This window comes from Sardina pilchardus, chromosome 21, assembly GCF_963854185.1.
Source record: "Sardina pilchardus chromosome 21, fSarPil1.1, whole genome shotgun sequence".
Classification (NCBI taxonomy): Eukaryota; Metazoa; Chordata; class Actinopteri; order Clupeiformes; family Clupeidae; genus Sardina; species Sardina pilchardus.
The window spans coordinates 20202807-20218697 of NC_085014.1; the positions used below are offsets into that span (position 1 = coordinate 20202807).

A 15891-nucleotide genomic window follows, 5' to 3' on the forward strand; every position below is an offset into this window, starting at 1 on the left:
GCCACAATGAGGCTTTGCAGATTGCACCGTTTCTTTTGCCAAGTGCGTTGGTGAAAACAGAAAACTCCGGAAACATGCCGCTTGAGTCACACTGATTGGTGAGACGCGTAGAAATTAAGCTTGTAACAACAAGTCTCTTAGAATATGAGACGCGAATACAGCAGCCAAGTATTTAATATTGTGAATAGTCAGTAGAAAAGAAAACAAAGCAAAAAGAACAGTGACAGAATATGAAATGATTTAATAGCAGTACCACCTGTGGATGGAAAGATACCTCACTGAAACTCACCCTATTGCTATAGAATTACATCATACGTGATTCTTTGTGATTCATCTGAATGTTGGCAAGAACTGGCCTACCATGGGGTTCTCAAACCATGTCAAACATTATCACTCTTCAAGAAGGAACAGAACAGAGAGTGAAAGATATGACCAAACAAAGAGAAGTAAAGTAAAGAATGATAAAATGGAAACTGTGTCTGACTGTGTGCCTTTTTCAAAATTTTAGAGTTTTTTTTTTTTTTTTTTTTCGGAGTCAGGATAGGTGTTTCATTCGCACTCCTTGCAACATTCCTATGCCTTTATAACACTGGTGTCCTTGTTGTCATTTTGTGGATTTAAAACCTGCTAAGTTACATGAACTGTAATAGACACACACACACACACACACACACACACACACTCTAAGAACTTGATCAAACTCTTAGTGTGAAAACAGGTAATACTGGGTGCATGCAACACTAAGATAAATATTTTAAATATCTAATTCGATGAATTCATTAGGATTAATTGGAGATGCTTAACATATAGTAGAGAAAACCCAGAAATCATTTTGAAGGTCCCTGAAAATGATACTTTGTGGTGAATACCTAAAGAGCTGCATTGCATCCCTGATTTTTGGCTTTCTTGAAGCTCGCATTAGCATCTGACATTTAGATAGGTGCAATGTTGCTAATACAAACCTGAAGGTGTTATTTTTTTGCTCCAATTTACAGTAGTATTTAAATGTGTAGCCAAATTCAGGATGAGGATAGCCAAATCTGTTCACCTCTTTTCCTGTCCTGTTGTAATGAAGTGTGTGTGTGTGTGTGTGTGTGTGTGTGTGTGTGTGTGTGTGTGTGTTTTCCCCTCCATTGTCACTTGCAAAACAAAATGATGTGTCCTCTTGACCCTTACAGTTGTCACAAAAATCTAACACAAAGAATCCAATTGAAAGCTGACAGTGTTTGAAACTCGGCTTTGACAAGTTATAGGCTTTGGTCCAAGGTCATTGTGCCCGAAGAGCACAGGCTTTTAAAGGGCTTTTTTTTAACTCAACCACCTAATACAACATACACACACAAAAAAAAGTAAATGGCTCCCCTGTCCTTTGTGCCCGCACAGCAATTTTCCTGGGATCGTTTCGGCTGCCGTACGAGGAGATTCGAGACATTGTGCTGGAGGTGGATGAGGAGAGGCTGAGTGAAGCTCTAATCCAGGTGAGTGTAAATCAGGCCTCTCTCTCTCTTTCTTTCTCTCTCTCTCTCTCCCTCTCTCTGGCCCAGCTGTACTAAGAAATGACCACTGTTTCAGACATTATGTGCACCTTAAAACATGCCACTGTACTGTATGTATGAACAGACCACACATGGATAAAAACACATTTTGCCTGCCACTGTAGCACAGCATGGTGATCCATGCATATGCATGTATGGGAGGAGAAGTGTAAATAACAATTGATTAGATATTCCAGCATATGTTTGTGGTCCGTGCATATGTTTTGTGGTGAAAGACTTGCACCTTTTAAAAGCAGGCGGAGTCCTAATTGAGTCAATACCTGTAGGTGAGACTTTCAGAGACAACAGTCAGTATCTTTGTACTACTGTATATCAAAAGTCTTACTTTCACTTTCATGTCATCCACTTCCCTACTAGCTACTATTACAGATTTCTTAGCCTGTGTGCACAACAAAATTGTGGGTTTTTTTGTTGTTGTTTGTTTGTTTTTTCCAGTGAAGTAAAACTACTGCTCTGCATGATCTCTGCTTGTCGATATCTTATTGTCATGTATTGTGTTGTTTGACTAAGCTTTTGATTCCTTTTTACGTTGTCATTGGTTGACGTTCAACGGCGTTTGTGATTGAATTATTCCGCACAGTTATGGCCAACGCGGATTGCGTTTGAGGGCCGGTAGCGTTTTTTTCCCGATGAAGCGAACTCTTTATGAATTCCACGCGATACGGCAAAGCGCAGCCTTTGCTTTTCCGCCGACTGAGAAACGGTCTATTTGCGCCGTCTTTGTGCACGGGCCCCACGCTTTCTCCGCCTGCCTCTGTCTCCGCGTGCGTCTGAAAAGAGCGACACAGAGAGCGTCTTTGTGCCGGTGATGGGATGCGGAACCGCTGGTGTGTTTGTGCCACCGTTGTGCTCCTGCTCCCATTTCTCGTTGGCATCTGCGCCCCGGTGTGCACTGCAGTCATCAGGGTTGTTTTGTCTAGTTTGGCTGCCCGCTGACCTCCTTCTTTTAAAAAGCGGCTTTTTGCGTCGCTGACACAAGTAAGGCTGGTCGCACACATGTATACACACACACACACACACGCACACACACACACACACACAAACACTCTCTCTCTCTCTCTCTCTCTCTCTCTCTCTCTCTCTCTCTCGCTTTATATCCGCCTCGCACAGACACACAAACACACACACAAACACACACAGACACACACTCTTTGCCATAGGGTCTCCCATTCATCCGGTCATTATAAATGGTAGGGGGCCGAGACTTGGCAAATTCATCCCCGGCTCCAGCCTCCTCTCCGCCCCGTCTTTGTCTTACGGAGAAGATTGATGATCTTCCTGGAGGCTCTGCTCATTGAAAATGTTTTCTGCTGCTTTGTGGCGCTGAGCGTAGTAATTGCCAGTGGCAGGGGTCTCCTGAGGTAAGGCGGCCTTTGCTTGTCAGCGAGGGGGCTGATCTCACCATCCACCAGGCCACCCTCTCCTTTCAGCCGCTTGCCTACTCTAATGCCACAGACCTCGCCATCCCCCCCCGCCATCCCCCCCCCATCACCCCCCCACTCTGTCTCCCCTGTCTCTTTGTGTCAAGAGAGGATCTCTCCAGTTCCACACCTCGGTTCTAATCAGACTAATTACTGTTGTTAGGGTTCTGTTGTGCGCTCTGCAGGTCTTCGACTTGAATCATTTGACCACCATTTTGGTGTCCTTTTGTCCTGGCGAGTTTTAGTTGAAAAGCGCTTTTGCACACCTCTTCTGTGGGGACAGGTGATTTGTCCCGATGGGTCTGACCCCTCTCTGCCATTCCTCCACACGTTCTCACTCGCCGGGAGAGGATCTTGTGTGGCCTAGCGTCAACACGGCAGCTTTCCTCAACCCGAGATAAACCTCCTCTCCCCACCGCGTCGGTCTCCATCTTTCTGAAGATGCAACAGAGTGTAGATGCCGCCAATCCCTCCCTTTTTTTCCATCCCCAACTTTTGAGCCGCTCCTTGCTGCTGCGGAGACGGAGGGAGGAGGGAGACGGAAAAAGAAAGCGTGCCGGGCGAGGAAAAGCTATGGAATATATTTAGACCTGGACGCCCGTGGCGGGCCCTGCAGGAATGCTTATTCTGAGCTCCGATAACCTTTAATTGGCTGGTGGTCCTGCCCATGTGTGTGTGGAGGGAGGGAGGGAGGGAGGGAGTGGATGGTGGTGGTGGTAGGAGGGGGGGCTGGTGGCTGCGGCCCCTGTCGCTTTGTGGCGCAGCGGCGGAGTTAAAGCGATGACCTTTTCCCATATTCCGCCTCTCTTTACAGGAGAGATCCGTGTGTCAACACAGCCACCGCACGCCCACCTCTTCCTTGTCTGTCCTCCGTCTGTCTACACACACACACACACATACACACACACACACACACACACACACACACACACACACACACACCTACCTCTCACCTCGCTTTCTGCCTTAGCACCTCCACCACAGTAATGGAACGGCCTTCCATTTGAGACCACTGGCGTTGCTGTGCTGTGAAGTGGCGACACAAAAGGAGAGCTGCAGTGGCTTGCTGCAGGTTGGCTGGGCGGGCTCGACTGGGTCGCGGTGCTCATATTGTGGCGGTGATTTGGGGTCATGCTGGGAAGACATGGGGTGTGTTTTATGCTCGTTTGGTGTGTGTGTGTGTTTGTGTATGTGGCTTTGTGCTTCCTTTGTGTGTGTGTGTGTGTGTGTGTGTGTGTGTGTGTGTGTGTGTGTGTGTGTGTGTGTGTGTGTGTGTGTGTGTGTGTGTGTGTGTGTGTGAGTGTGAATTGAATGGGGTTGCAGCCGATTGTGGCTTCCCGCAGTGAGTGACTTGGTTCCCTGGGAGGGATCCACTTTCTCCTGCTTCACTTCTCCTCTATCTCATTAATCACATTAAATGGCCTAGTCGCAGCCCACACGCCAATCACCACCCACACACTGCACGTCATTATCACCTCACACACACACACACACACACACACACACACACACACACACACACACACACACACACACACACACACACACACATACACATACTGTACACATTCACATACACAGTACACACACACATGCATATACACATACACATGCATATGTACACACACACACACACACACACACACCTCTTCTTGCTTGTGCCTTTCCCTCCAGTTGAGGCTAAAGGATAAACTGCTCCGTGGAGTTCTTTGTGACCCTCCTTCACCGCGTGGTCAAGGAGATGTCAGCTGCACACAGACTGTGGCCGGCGGACGAGCAACCCCGGCAGTCGCCAGCCTCATGTGTGAGTGCGAGTGACCGCCATGGGCCAGATAAGATGGGGTGGGCGACCGCAACGCGCGGTCCTGTGCGTTGGCAAGCGACGAAGGAATCGTCTCGGCAGAAAATGAAGGGAGTGCAGATCCCCTGGCACTGCTCTGAGCTGCTGGAGGATTTATTAGAAAACCACTTGGGTTCAAAAGGCCATCTCTCTCTCTCTCTCTTTCTCTCTCTCTCTCTCTCTCTCTCTCTCTCTCTCTCTCTCTCTGTCTCTCTCTCTCTCTCTCTCTCTCTCTCTCTCTCTCTCCATCCTTTCCTCCCTCCCTCTCCCCCATGTCTCTGTCTTCCTCTCATCATCAGCATGTCGGAGGCCAGCGTGTCAAGAGAGAGCCGGGTCCCCTTAATGTACATGAAGCCATATTCAATCACATCTCTGCATGGCTGTGCTGACATGCGTAATGCTCTGAATTTCTCTGAGCCACAGTGCCACATGTGTGTGTGTGTGTGTGTGTGTGTGTGTGTGTGTGCGTTGTGTGTGTGTGTGTGTGTCTGTCTGTGTGTGTGTGTGTGTGTGTGTGTGTGTGTGTGTGTGTGTGTGTGTGTGTGTGTGTGTGTGTGTGTGTGTGTGTGTGTGTGTGTGTGTGTGTGTGTGTGTCGTCCCTGATGTGCTTGCACAATGACTCACCTCCTCCCCCCCAGCGCGAGATATTGGACTTGATTGGTTCCCCTTACTCTGCATTAAGGCTCATCACAGGCTGGCTGTGATATACAGGTCTCTGAACTCCGCCAGACATGCCTTGCATCGCCATCCATCCCGTGTCTATACGAATCTGCCGATGCAATGGCGCGTGCGCTCGCACACACACACACACACACGCACACACACACACACATGATCACACAAGCAATCACTTTGCAGCTGTCACTGCACTCTCGCCTCACGGTCCGATCGCGGGGAAGGATGGCCTCCTTCAGTCACCCGCTCTGCACATCCGATCGCAGATTTATTCACAAGGGGGAGAGTCAGCGAGCTGGAGAGAGAGAAAAGAGAAGAAAGAAAAGCACACAGCACACACAGAGAGAATGAGAGAGGGAGGTCATCACAGTGTGTCTGACCTGTTTTCTTTCTCTCTCTCTCTACCTCTTTCTTTCTCTCTCTATCTCTCTCTATCTCTCTCTCTCTCTCTCTCTCTCTCTCTCTCTCTCTCTCTCTCTCTCTCCTCTGTCTGTAACACATACATAGTGTGTCCTCGCACCCTTCCCCCACTTACCCTTCCTCTCAAACTCATACACAGCTCCATAAAGCCTTAAGCAGAGCAACAGCAAACAAAAGCACCCCCCCACACACACACACACACACACACACACACACACACACACACCCTTTGGCCAAAGCCATCACACAAGAAAAAAGAAACATTTATTACGGGTGTCAGCTGTTTGGAGGTGGCGTGGCGCGGCCGCTCGGCCGCCTCAATAGGGGGAAACGTGTCCCCGTCACGGAGCCAAAGGTCCTCTCGCCGCTGTCAGTGGGGGAGACAAAAAAACGGGGCCGGGCCGCGGAGGAGAACAAAGCCCTGCAGGGCCCGCATTGTTGCCGCCTTTGAAGACGAGGCGCGGAGTGTGTGAAAGAAGGGGTCGGAGCAGAGGGGGGAGGTGGCGGGTGGGTGTGCGGAGGAAGGGGGGGGGGGGGGGGGACTCTGTGGCTGAGCGACGGGGACCTGCGAGCAGTGCGGAGGCACGTGCGAGACGAAACGGGGTCCCGCCATTGTCGCGGGCACCAAACGGCCAAGCGCCTTTTCACCGACGGTGCTGGTGCAGCCGGCAGGTTTAGGGCACCACGCTCCTTTTGTTAGGGTTCTGACAGGGGCCACCAACCAGAGGTTTTAGACCCGACACCCCACCCCAACCACACTCCCTCTTTTTATGCCTTTATGCCTTTATCCGACGCTGAGGATTGCTCTCTGCTCTGTGTTTTTTTTTTTTTTTTTGTGTGTATGTCATTCTTCACAGCTAAGGCAGATGCCACTTGCTGACATTAATCTTAGTCAGCATGAAAGCTAGCGTGTAGCAGGTGGGAGGTGGGCACGGCTGATGGAGTGAAGCACGTGGATCAGGATTTATGCTCTCTCTCTCTCTCTCTCTTTCTCTCTCTCTCTCTCTCTCTCTCTCTCTCTTTCTCTCTTTCTCTCTCTCTCTCTCTCTCTCTCTCTCTCTTCTCTCTCTCTTCTCTCTCTCTCTGTCTCTCTCTCTCTCTCTCTGCTCTCTGTCTCCCTTTATTCCTCTAAAGAAAAGCAGGGAGGAGGAGGAGAGAAGAGAGGGTCTGTGTTTCAGGGCCACAGATTGCCTGCGTTTTGCTGTATCCACCCCAGCTTTGGCTCCGGCGGCCGTTTGGCTTTGGTGATAATTGACAGGAAAACAGAGATCCGAGCCCCCTGCTCAGGGGGCAGCCAGGGAGCCGGGTGTCTCAGCTTCCCCCTCTCCTTGAGCGTTTGAGTTCCTCGCAGACCCTGCAAAGGCCGGGCCTCCCGCTGGGCTTTGGCGAGTGGAGAGTTGGCGCTTTGGGGCAGACGGAGGGCTTAGCTTAGCTATCATCATGGCAACGATTTTGGTCCATGTCGTTCCAACGCTGCTGCCAACCACGTCTCCTAAAGCCAAGCGATGCATGTATCCATAATGAGCTCTCTGAGGCCGACCGCCGTGCCCATATAGTGGAGGATGTACAGCATATACTGTATGTTATTGTAATGACCTATACAGCACATTCAGTTTGGGCGGGAGGCAGTGTCATTGTGCCAGTGTTTGTTTATAACATTATCTGTGTGTGTGTGTGTGTGTGTGTGTGTGTGTGTGTGTGTGTGTGTGTGTTTGAGTTTGAGTTGAATTTATTCACAATAACACTTCAAGCATTACAGTACATTATACTATTCAGTACAGAATCAGATGGGTAGAGTGATGGGTCCCCCAAGGAAGCTAGAAAAGGTGTTTGTAAAGGTGTGTGTGTGTGTGCTTGCGTGCTTGCGTGCTTGCGTGCGTGCGTGCACCTCCACAGCCATCATAACAATGTGCCTGCTGGCTGGATACAGCTCTTTGTATCCAGCCAGCTATCGAGTTGTGGTTTGTCTGGTACCTTCCCTTCAACTCACACCACCAATAGACCCATACGGAGTCAGGACTCAGGACTCAGACCTCCAGACTGCATCACTTTTTGGATGTCTGGTTCCTTGAAAGCTTCTCCACCCTGTCAAGGATGCAACCTTTCAGAGATCTTCAGTGCATAGTTGATGCATTTACCAGGGCACACACTCTCCTTGGTTTGACCATGAACATAAAAAAGCACCCCCCAAAAAAAGACCATACTTGCCCATAACAGACTCCTTTATGGGCATTCCCGCCAACAATAACATTGGACAGTGTAAGCATTGAAACATGGACCATTTCCCTTTGAGAGTCTTTCAGAAATCATCTTTCCTGAAGGGCAGACATGGACAGCTAGGTATGCATTTGCAATTGCAGCGCCATTGGGACTTTTTTTTTTTTTTTAAAGCTCTGAAGAATAGTTTTTGAAAACTCTGGCCCGTTTGCAAAGACCAAGTTACTGCTCTGCAAGGCATCTATTCTGCCCTGACTTTTGTAATAGCGTAGAAACTTAGACTACCTACAGCAGATCAGCAGTCTCAAAGAGTCCAACTACCAGAGACCCCTTATATACAGTATCAGCTTTCCGAGAAGCTTACTAGCATAACTAGCAATACTACCATCAACATGAAATACCAACTGAGATAGACAGACCTGACACATAGTTTCCACACAGGTAATCGTAAGCAATTCTAACTACAGACCGTGTTCAAAACTGAACCGCAAGGAGAAACTGTTTCAATGAAGGACCTGCATTCCACTCCACACAGAGTCCACCATGCTGCCAGTGTAGTAGAGTGTCCCCACCCAAAAGGCTGTCCCTCTCTCCTCTGCCAGCACTTTGCAAAACAGTTTGTTGCCACAGAATTGGCCTTTTCAGCCAGTTGAAGGCCCACATGAAGGACCTCAGCCAGCCACCCTCCCACACACGCACACACACACACACACACACACACACACACACACACACACACACACACACACACACAAACACACACACACACACACACGCACACACACAGTGTTTCTGAGTGATTGCCAATGGTGATGGTGTGATCCGTTTTGTCCAACAGTGTAATTCTTAAAAAGCAGACCCATCCATGCTCATCCTGACAAATAAAATACTCGCCAGACCTCCAGCAAATTGGCCTCGAGCGAGCGGGACAAGAGAATTACTCACTGTTGAGATAAACAAGCTTTTACAGGTGCTGAAAGCAAATTCTAATATTTCACGACAGCCTCAGAAGCACCTTACTGGCAAGGCTAATAAAGGCCATAATTGAGAACAGTCTGATTCTTTAAAACAAACATACACGCCCATCAATTAATTATTCAACAAATGCGAGTAGCTGAAAAACTTTGCTAACCTCTACATGTGTTTATTTTACTGACAGTATTTGCTAATTACAAACAAGTGCAGCAACACTGACAGAAAGAGAAAGTGTAGTAATATGCAGATTTATATGCTTTCCAGTTTAACACCCACCCTCGTGTGTGTGTGTCACATCTAGTGTTAACCTCAAGCCTGAGGTCTACAATTTAGCCGCTCCTCAGCTGTTCTATCATCGTCTGTGTGAAAGTTGTTTTCCAAATGAGGGCAAACTAATACACTAATCGCATTAAATGTGGATGCATGTGTATATTCACATATCGTTTTTAATGCTGAATTAATGCATATGCAACTAATTGGGTTAAGGAAAGGGGATGTTTTACCATATGGTGCTACAAAACTCCCAGTAAGGAAAACAACTTCTCTCTGTCTGTCACAATGCCTCATGCCCACCCACCCACTGGCATCAGTGTGACGTTGGAAATACCCATTTAGTACTCAACCATGATTTGCACTTGACGGTTCCATCTCAGATTGCCTTATCGTTGCTGGAAGGTTGCTGGAAGGTCACAGGCAAGAATAAAGAGAAAAAAAGTTATACATATGACTAGGAGTGCTGTACTCTCGCTTTCGTTGCTGGAAGGTTGTCTTATTCTGGTATTTTTTTGAAAGACTTGTATCTATTATAATTACTAGTGCTACAGTACATACAGTACATGGACATAGAAACATGTATGCGTACACGTTTAATACATACATTCACAAAGGAGAGTGCTAGTTTAAGTACAGTTGTGTGTGTGTGTGTGTGTTTGTGTGTGTGAATATGTATGTATATGTGTGGTGTTTGTGTGCGTGCATATTTTCTGTGTGTGTTCTCTCTGTGTGTGTGTGTGTGTGTGTGTGTGTGTGTGTGTGTGTGTGTGTGTGTTTGTATGTGTGTGCATATTTGTATGTAGAGTATGATTGTGTGGGAGCTATGCACTTGCAACTCACTGGCTGAAATCACCCCATGGGGGTTGAGTGTAAGAGAAATGGATTTAAAATGTTTGATGTGTTTAATATTAACAGATATCCCTTTCAAAAGGAAAGGCTAATGACTACACGGTTCTTCTGCTTTTAATTAGTCATTATTATGTGTTGTGTGCAAATTTGATGTCGGAAGGAAGTATTAAAAATGAGAGCAATGTAGATCTAAATAAATCACAGTGCTTAATATCAAAGAGTTCATTCTTTATGTAACAGAGAGGATGAATTCCGAAATTGGAGGGCGTATATGTTGTTTTATGCATAGCTCTTGCTCAATAGCACCGCTTTTCTCCCCTAATGATGCACTATGAGTTAGCACTCGTCCTCCTGATATTGTGAACCGCACAGCGCCGTCTTCTTAATTTAGCCGTTGCCCTTTGGTGAGCATTTGAAATGTAGTCATTAATCGGAGGGTGTACGGTACGTACGCGCACACACCCTGGAAAGCACAGAGTGGTCATGCCAAAGCAGTTTTGCTTAAATGACTCACTCATGCTCCTCTGTCTGCATAAACAGGAAATACACTACTTGTAGTGCGAGGGGCAAGGATTTCCCAGGATATGATTTCAGTTTTTATTTTTAATCTTCATAATCTTCATCATATTGAGTGTTTATTCTATCAAAAGTTACTCATGCACTCCCGTAAAGCTGGATTATGGGTAATCCATGCGAGGGCTGCAGCCAGCAGTATAATTAGATGCTTGTCATTCTGGTCTGCTCTCCTCGCCTCCCTGAGCCCCCCCACCCCCCCCCCCCCCCCCCAGATCACACGCCTGTCCTGCCACTGCCCTTCCCTTCCATTGTCCTACCCTCTCCCTCCCTCCCTCTCTCTCTCCATCTCTCTCTCTCTCGCTCTCCCTCTTCCTCTTTTTTTTTCCAAATCAGGAGCCGCCTTGCACAAAACACCCCAGAGCTTCTCTCAATTTACTCCTAACAGTGTCTATTACTGTTCTCATCTCCTGTGCACTGTGTTCCATTCGCGGCCCACAACACAGGCGCTGGCGTGGGCAGTGAGTTGCGGAGGGCCGGCCCGTGTTCATTTCCCCGTCCCATCTCCGCGTTGCTCCTCACCGACCTGCTGCTTTTCCACCATTTCAGTTCCCTTTCTTTGCAAGTGCTGTTTGAATTTGTCTCCGGCCACTGGGTTGATGCAGGACTTCTTGTGGTACAGTCAGCCAGTTCAGAATGACCTCCAGAGAGGACATCGCTCATAAATGACTGCATTTATAAGATAGAGAATTTACAGTTTGGGTTCAGATGCAAGGTAATTACTATCTAGTTTAATGATTTGTCTGAAACCCTTGTTTAAAGCACAGCATGCCATCATAATACCTCAGTTAGCAAGCTAGGTGTGTCTGTGATGATGTGAGGTTGCTAGCTCTTTGGAAAATCAAGTCTTATCTATCTATGCTCTCTGCTTGGAATCTTTGTGGTTAGATAAAAATACTACTGCTTTGAATAATGCAGTAGTCAGGGAAGGTGAAGAAAGGGTCTTTATTACCTCCTGAACCCCTGGATTGATAAAATATATGCGTTGTTAAAATGTCTATGTGTTTTAGAAGAACTGCAGTCTATAGCTTTCATGTTTTGTAGTTGTAGTATAATTTTAGGACTTAGCCCGGCTCTCTCGCAGGACAAGTGATGAGTCACGTTTATGTCCGAGTGCATAAAGTCAGCGTGAAACAGCTCGCGCAGGCACCTGCATGCATTTAGATCTTATGGAGCTCGTGCTGCTTGGTATGAAACTCCTCACTTCCTTTACACACATTCCCTCCTCTTCACCTGCTTGCTCACTCGCTCCCTCGCTCCATCACCTTGCCACCACCATCACCACCCGCCCTCCCGCCCTCCGCTACCTGGCCGATGGCGGTGCTCTCCGCTCCCCCCCCCCCCCCCCCCTCCAGCGCTGCCATTAGCGCGGGTGGCCGAGGCTTATTGTCCTGCCCTTGCTTGTTATTATTATTTATCTTGTTTGTCAATCACCCAGATCGCCCCGCCGTCGTGGCACGGCACGGCACGGCATGGCGCCCCCCTTCTCATCCATATTCATTGGCCCTCATTACCTGGCTTGCTGGTTGGCTGCGGGGCCCGGGCGCTCGTGCCAACCTTTTCCTCGGGAAGACTAACAACAGGTGATAAGGGCAGCTTGGCAGCATTGTTTCCCATCATTTGCATGGTGTAAAGTGCACATATGGGACAGGCCGATAAGTATGGAGGAGCGCAGGCCCTTCGGATTACTACTTAAGCAGGGGAAGCTTCTCTGCCCCCCCACCCCCCCTTGAGCCTAATTGGGGCTCGGTTTTTGGCATGGTGTATGTAGCCCCTTCTGCATGAAATGCTAATTCAACGGGCCGATCTGAAATGCATTATGCTGATCAAGTGGGGAGAAGGAGGAGGAGGAGGGAAAAAATCCCCAAAGGCACTGTGTAAAGCAAACAGTGCAGAGCAGAGCAGAGCAGTGCAGTGCAGTGCACACAGTGTCGGCCCTCAAAAAAGTGTTCACGGATTTAAGACGATGGTAAAGAACTTTTTTTTTTTTTTTTCGTCGTTCTCTTTTCAACTGAGTGCACTGGACTTGTGCTGGATTCGCTTGTGTGTGTGTGTGTGTGTGTGTGTGTGTGTGTGTGTCTGTGTGTGTGTGTGTGTGTGTGTGTGCGCTTGCGTGTGTGTTCTTGGTAAAAAATTATGTTGCCGCTCCATCTGTAGTGTTAAGCGTAGAGCCGCTCCCCTCCCCTTTCACAACAGATGGACACCCACTGATGTGCTAAAGGTAGCTGATGAGCAGTGAACGTATTCATAGAAGTGTTCCTGAAGACGACCACATCGGTTTATTCGTAACATCCTAAAATGCGATGCGAATGCTGGGTAACCACGAGGCAAATCCACCAGGGCGCTAAAAAAAAAGTCAGAGTGACACACACACAGAACCTCTTAATGTCATAATTCAATGAGGTTTTGACAGAACAGACTGGCGTCAGAGCCTTATATGAGGAAAAGGAGAATATTAGAGCCACCCCGGGCACAATTCGCCCTCCTGGTTAACATCACATTTCTGTAATCCGCCCGGCCGCGAAATCAGGCGACAAATTTAACCGACTGCACAGGTGCTCGCTCACTCCACGATTCCAGAAATTTCTTTTGAAACACAGAAATGAATGTCATGCCAGTCCTGTCAGCTTTGCCAACTCCGTCCTTCGCCACCTCCAATATAATCCATTTTTTTTCGTTTTTTTATTTCTCATTTAGTTTAATGCGATTGCTGAATCTGCCATCCCCGGTTTGTCGCCTGTCAGTCGACCACACTGTTGAACCTTCGTCACACACTAGAGGTGTTAGTTTGATTTTGTTTAATGGTGATGGCTTTCGGATTATGCCTGAGAGCTCTTCTGTAGATTAGTCTAATGCAGAAAAGCAGCAGCCCACAAAGGTGTTGCACATGCCAGGTAAAAATTGCCCATTTCGAGCGCAGACAGGTGCTCTTTTTGCCTGAAGTTTGAGAGAGACTACAGACGATTGGAAACCCTCGCAAAGTTTTGCCACAAAGCCAGTTCTGTTCCTGAAGTATGAGGTTCCATTTTAAACAGGCCTACTGTACAGTTATCTCTCGGTTTTGTTTACCATAAATCCTATATTTTGAAGTGGTGGTTATGTAAAGAGGTATGTGGGAGTTATATATTTTTTTTTACCTCACACAGTGATGGGAGGCAGCTGCTTCTTGGCTGTACCCACCCTATATATAGCCAATAGTCTAATTCACCATAACCCTTTAATAGGATGAGGACAATTTTTTTCTAGATGGTTGTCATGAAGATGTAAGCAAGTTTTTATAGCCATGAAAGGTGTGATCGGGCCAGGTGTGTAGTGTGACATGCTCGGAGCTCGTGAGATGCAGGCAGGTTCTGCCTCAGAGCTGCAGGTGAGGCTGGGTGCCATTCATCATGCAGCTCCTGCTGAGTGTGCCACGCTTTTCGGAGGAACATGTCACATACATGTGGGGAAGTGATCAAGCACATGCGGATGAGGTGTTTTGTGAGGAAGAGATGAAATAAACATCTGGATATTTGTTTGTTTATTTATTTACATACCTACTTATCGACTTATTTACTTATTTGTTTATATACGGTACTTACTTGTTGCATAATTTACTTACTTATATGCTTGCTTACTGTATATTTATCACGCCTGTTTTGTACTTTTGAAGAAGAAGTTGTCATATGCCAGAATGAAACAGAATTTGAAGTCTTTTTTTGGGAGTGGGGGGGTGACAACTCATTGTGAATAGTCTGGTGGTATTGATTCAAAGCCAGAGGCCTTTCCTGGCGATTTGTGGGAAGGCTTGCCAGAGACCTGCTGAGGCAACATAGTGGGAAGATGACAGTCTCATCGAGAAACAAAATCATCTGCAAAAGGGAGGACGGTGGAGTAAAAAAAAAAGTAAGTGAGAGACAGAGCCGCATGCTATGCTGTTTACCGAAATGGAGGAGAAAATCAATTAACAGGAAAAAAGTCAAATCACATCTGTCAGACATCGAAAAGGAGAGAGTGAAAGTAAGAGAGAGAGAGAGACAGAGAGAAAACAAAAACACAGACACATGGGTGCTCTGAGTCAAGAACAGAGAGACGTAAAATATTTTTCGCACTTTTACACCGTATCGTCAAGAATCCCTTGAGAGGCATTTGTAGGAGAGAACAGTAACTTGTGGCCCATGCTCACTGCCACTGAGCCTCCCTGTGACTCCTTGTGCAGTTTGAAGCCTTTGATTTTAATAAAAGCTTTATTGCTCTGAGAAGATTTTTTTTTTTCCTTTTTTTTTTTGCTATTGATTACTCTGTCCCCATGACAGTAATTTGAGATTTGTTGATTTCCCACCATGTTTTGGACCACACTGCTGGGAATATGCTAGGTTAAATTCAGATATCTACGGGAGCCATTTCTCTTTGCCAAACAGGCTAAGAATAAAAGGGTAAAAAAATATGAGGATGAAAAATAGAAAAAATAAAAAATGGAGAAACCGGTCACATAAGACATTTGTGTGTGGAAAAAAAAGAGTGATTGAGGTAGATGGAAAGACATGAAAAAGACAGCGTGATTCTGGCCCCTTTACAGAATAAACCTGCTGTCTCAAAACATGTAATTGTTGAGGCTATAATCAGTAATTATTTTCCAATTATGCTTATGTGTCTCCTCAACTAATTACGGGTTTTATGCTCATAATAATATGCCAAGATCAATTTGGAGCTCCTCAGACATGTTACTCCTGTCTCTTGGTGTTGCGAGTCACATTAATTGTCCCAGATTCCGCCGACTGAATATTTATTAAATGTGTCGTTTATGTGTGATGTTTTTCTGAAAGCGTCATGGTTTGACACATTCACATGAGCTTCCTAATTAAATAATTAATATCAGCGATTAATGATATACAGGACATGACTGCCCTTACTGAATACATCCATAAATATTAATATAAATGCTTGCCAGAGCTTTCAAACCTGTTGTCCTAATCTTACACAATTGCATCTGAGGGATATGATTTATCACTGTGAATTTCAAACTGTCTTAATATTAGTCTTATTGTGATCACACCGTTCACAACCACAGACACGTGGTTAAGATACTGAACATTCCATCCTCTTGAGTTCT

The 15891-nt window shown here is 46.7% G+C and overlaps 1 protein-coding gene across 1 annotated transcript in view; it reads left to right on the forward strand.

Moving 5' to 3' along the window:
• diaph2 (diaphanous-related formin 2) overlaps positions 1–15891 on the forward strand; it is a gene marked incomplete in the record, with an annotated part of 415240 nt that overhangs the window by 242726 nt on the left and 156623 nt on the right. Inside the window, 1 exon segment of the mRNA XM_062524176.1 lies at positions 1384–1478. Coding sequence (XP_062380160.1) covers positions 1384–1478 — 95 coding nt within the window.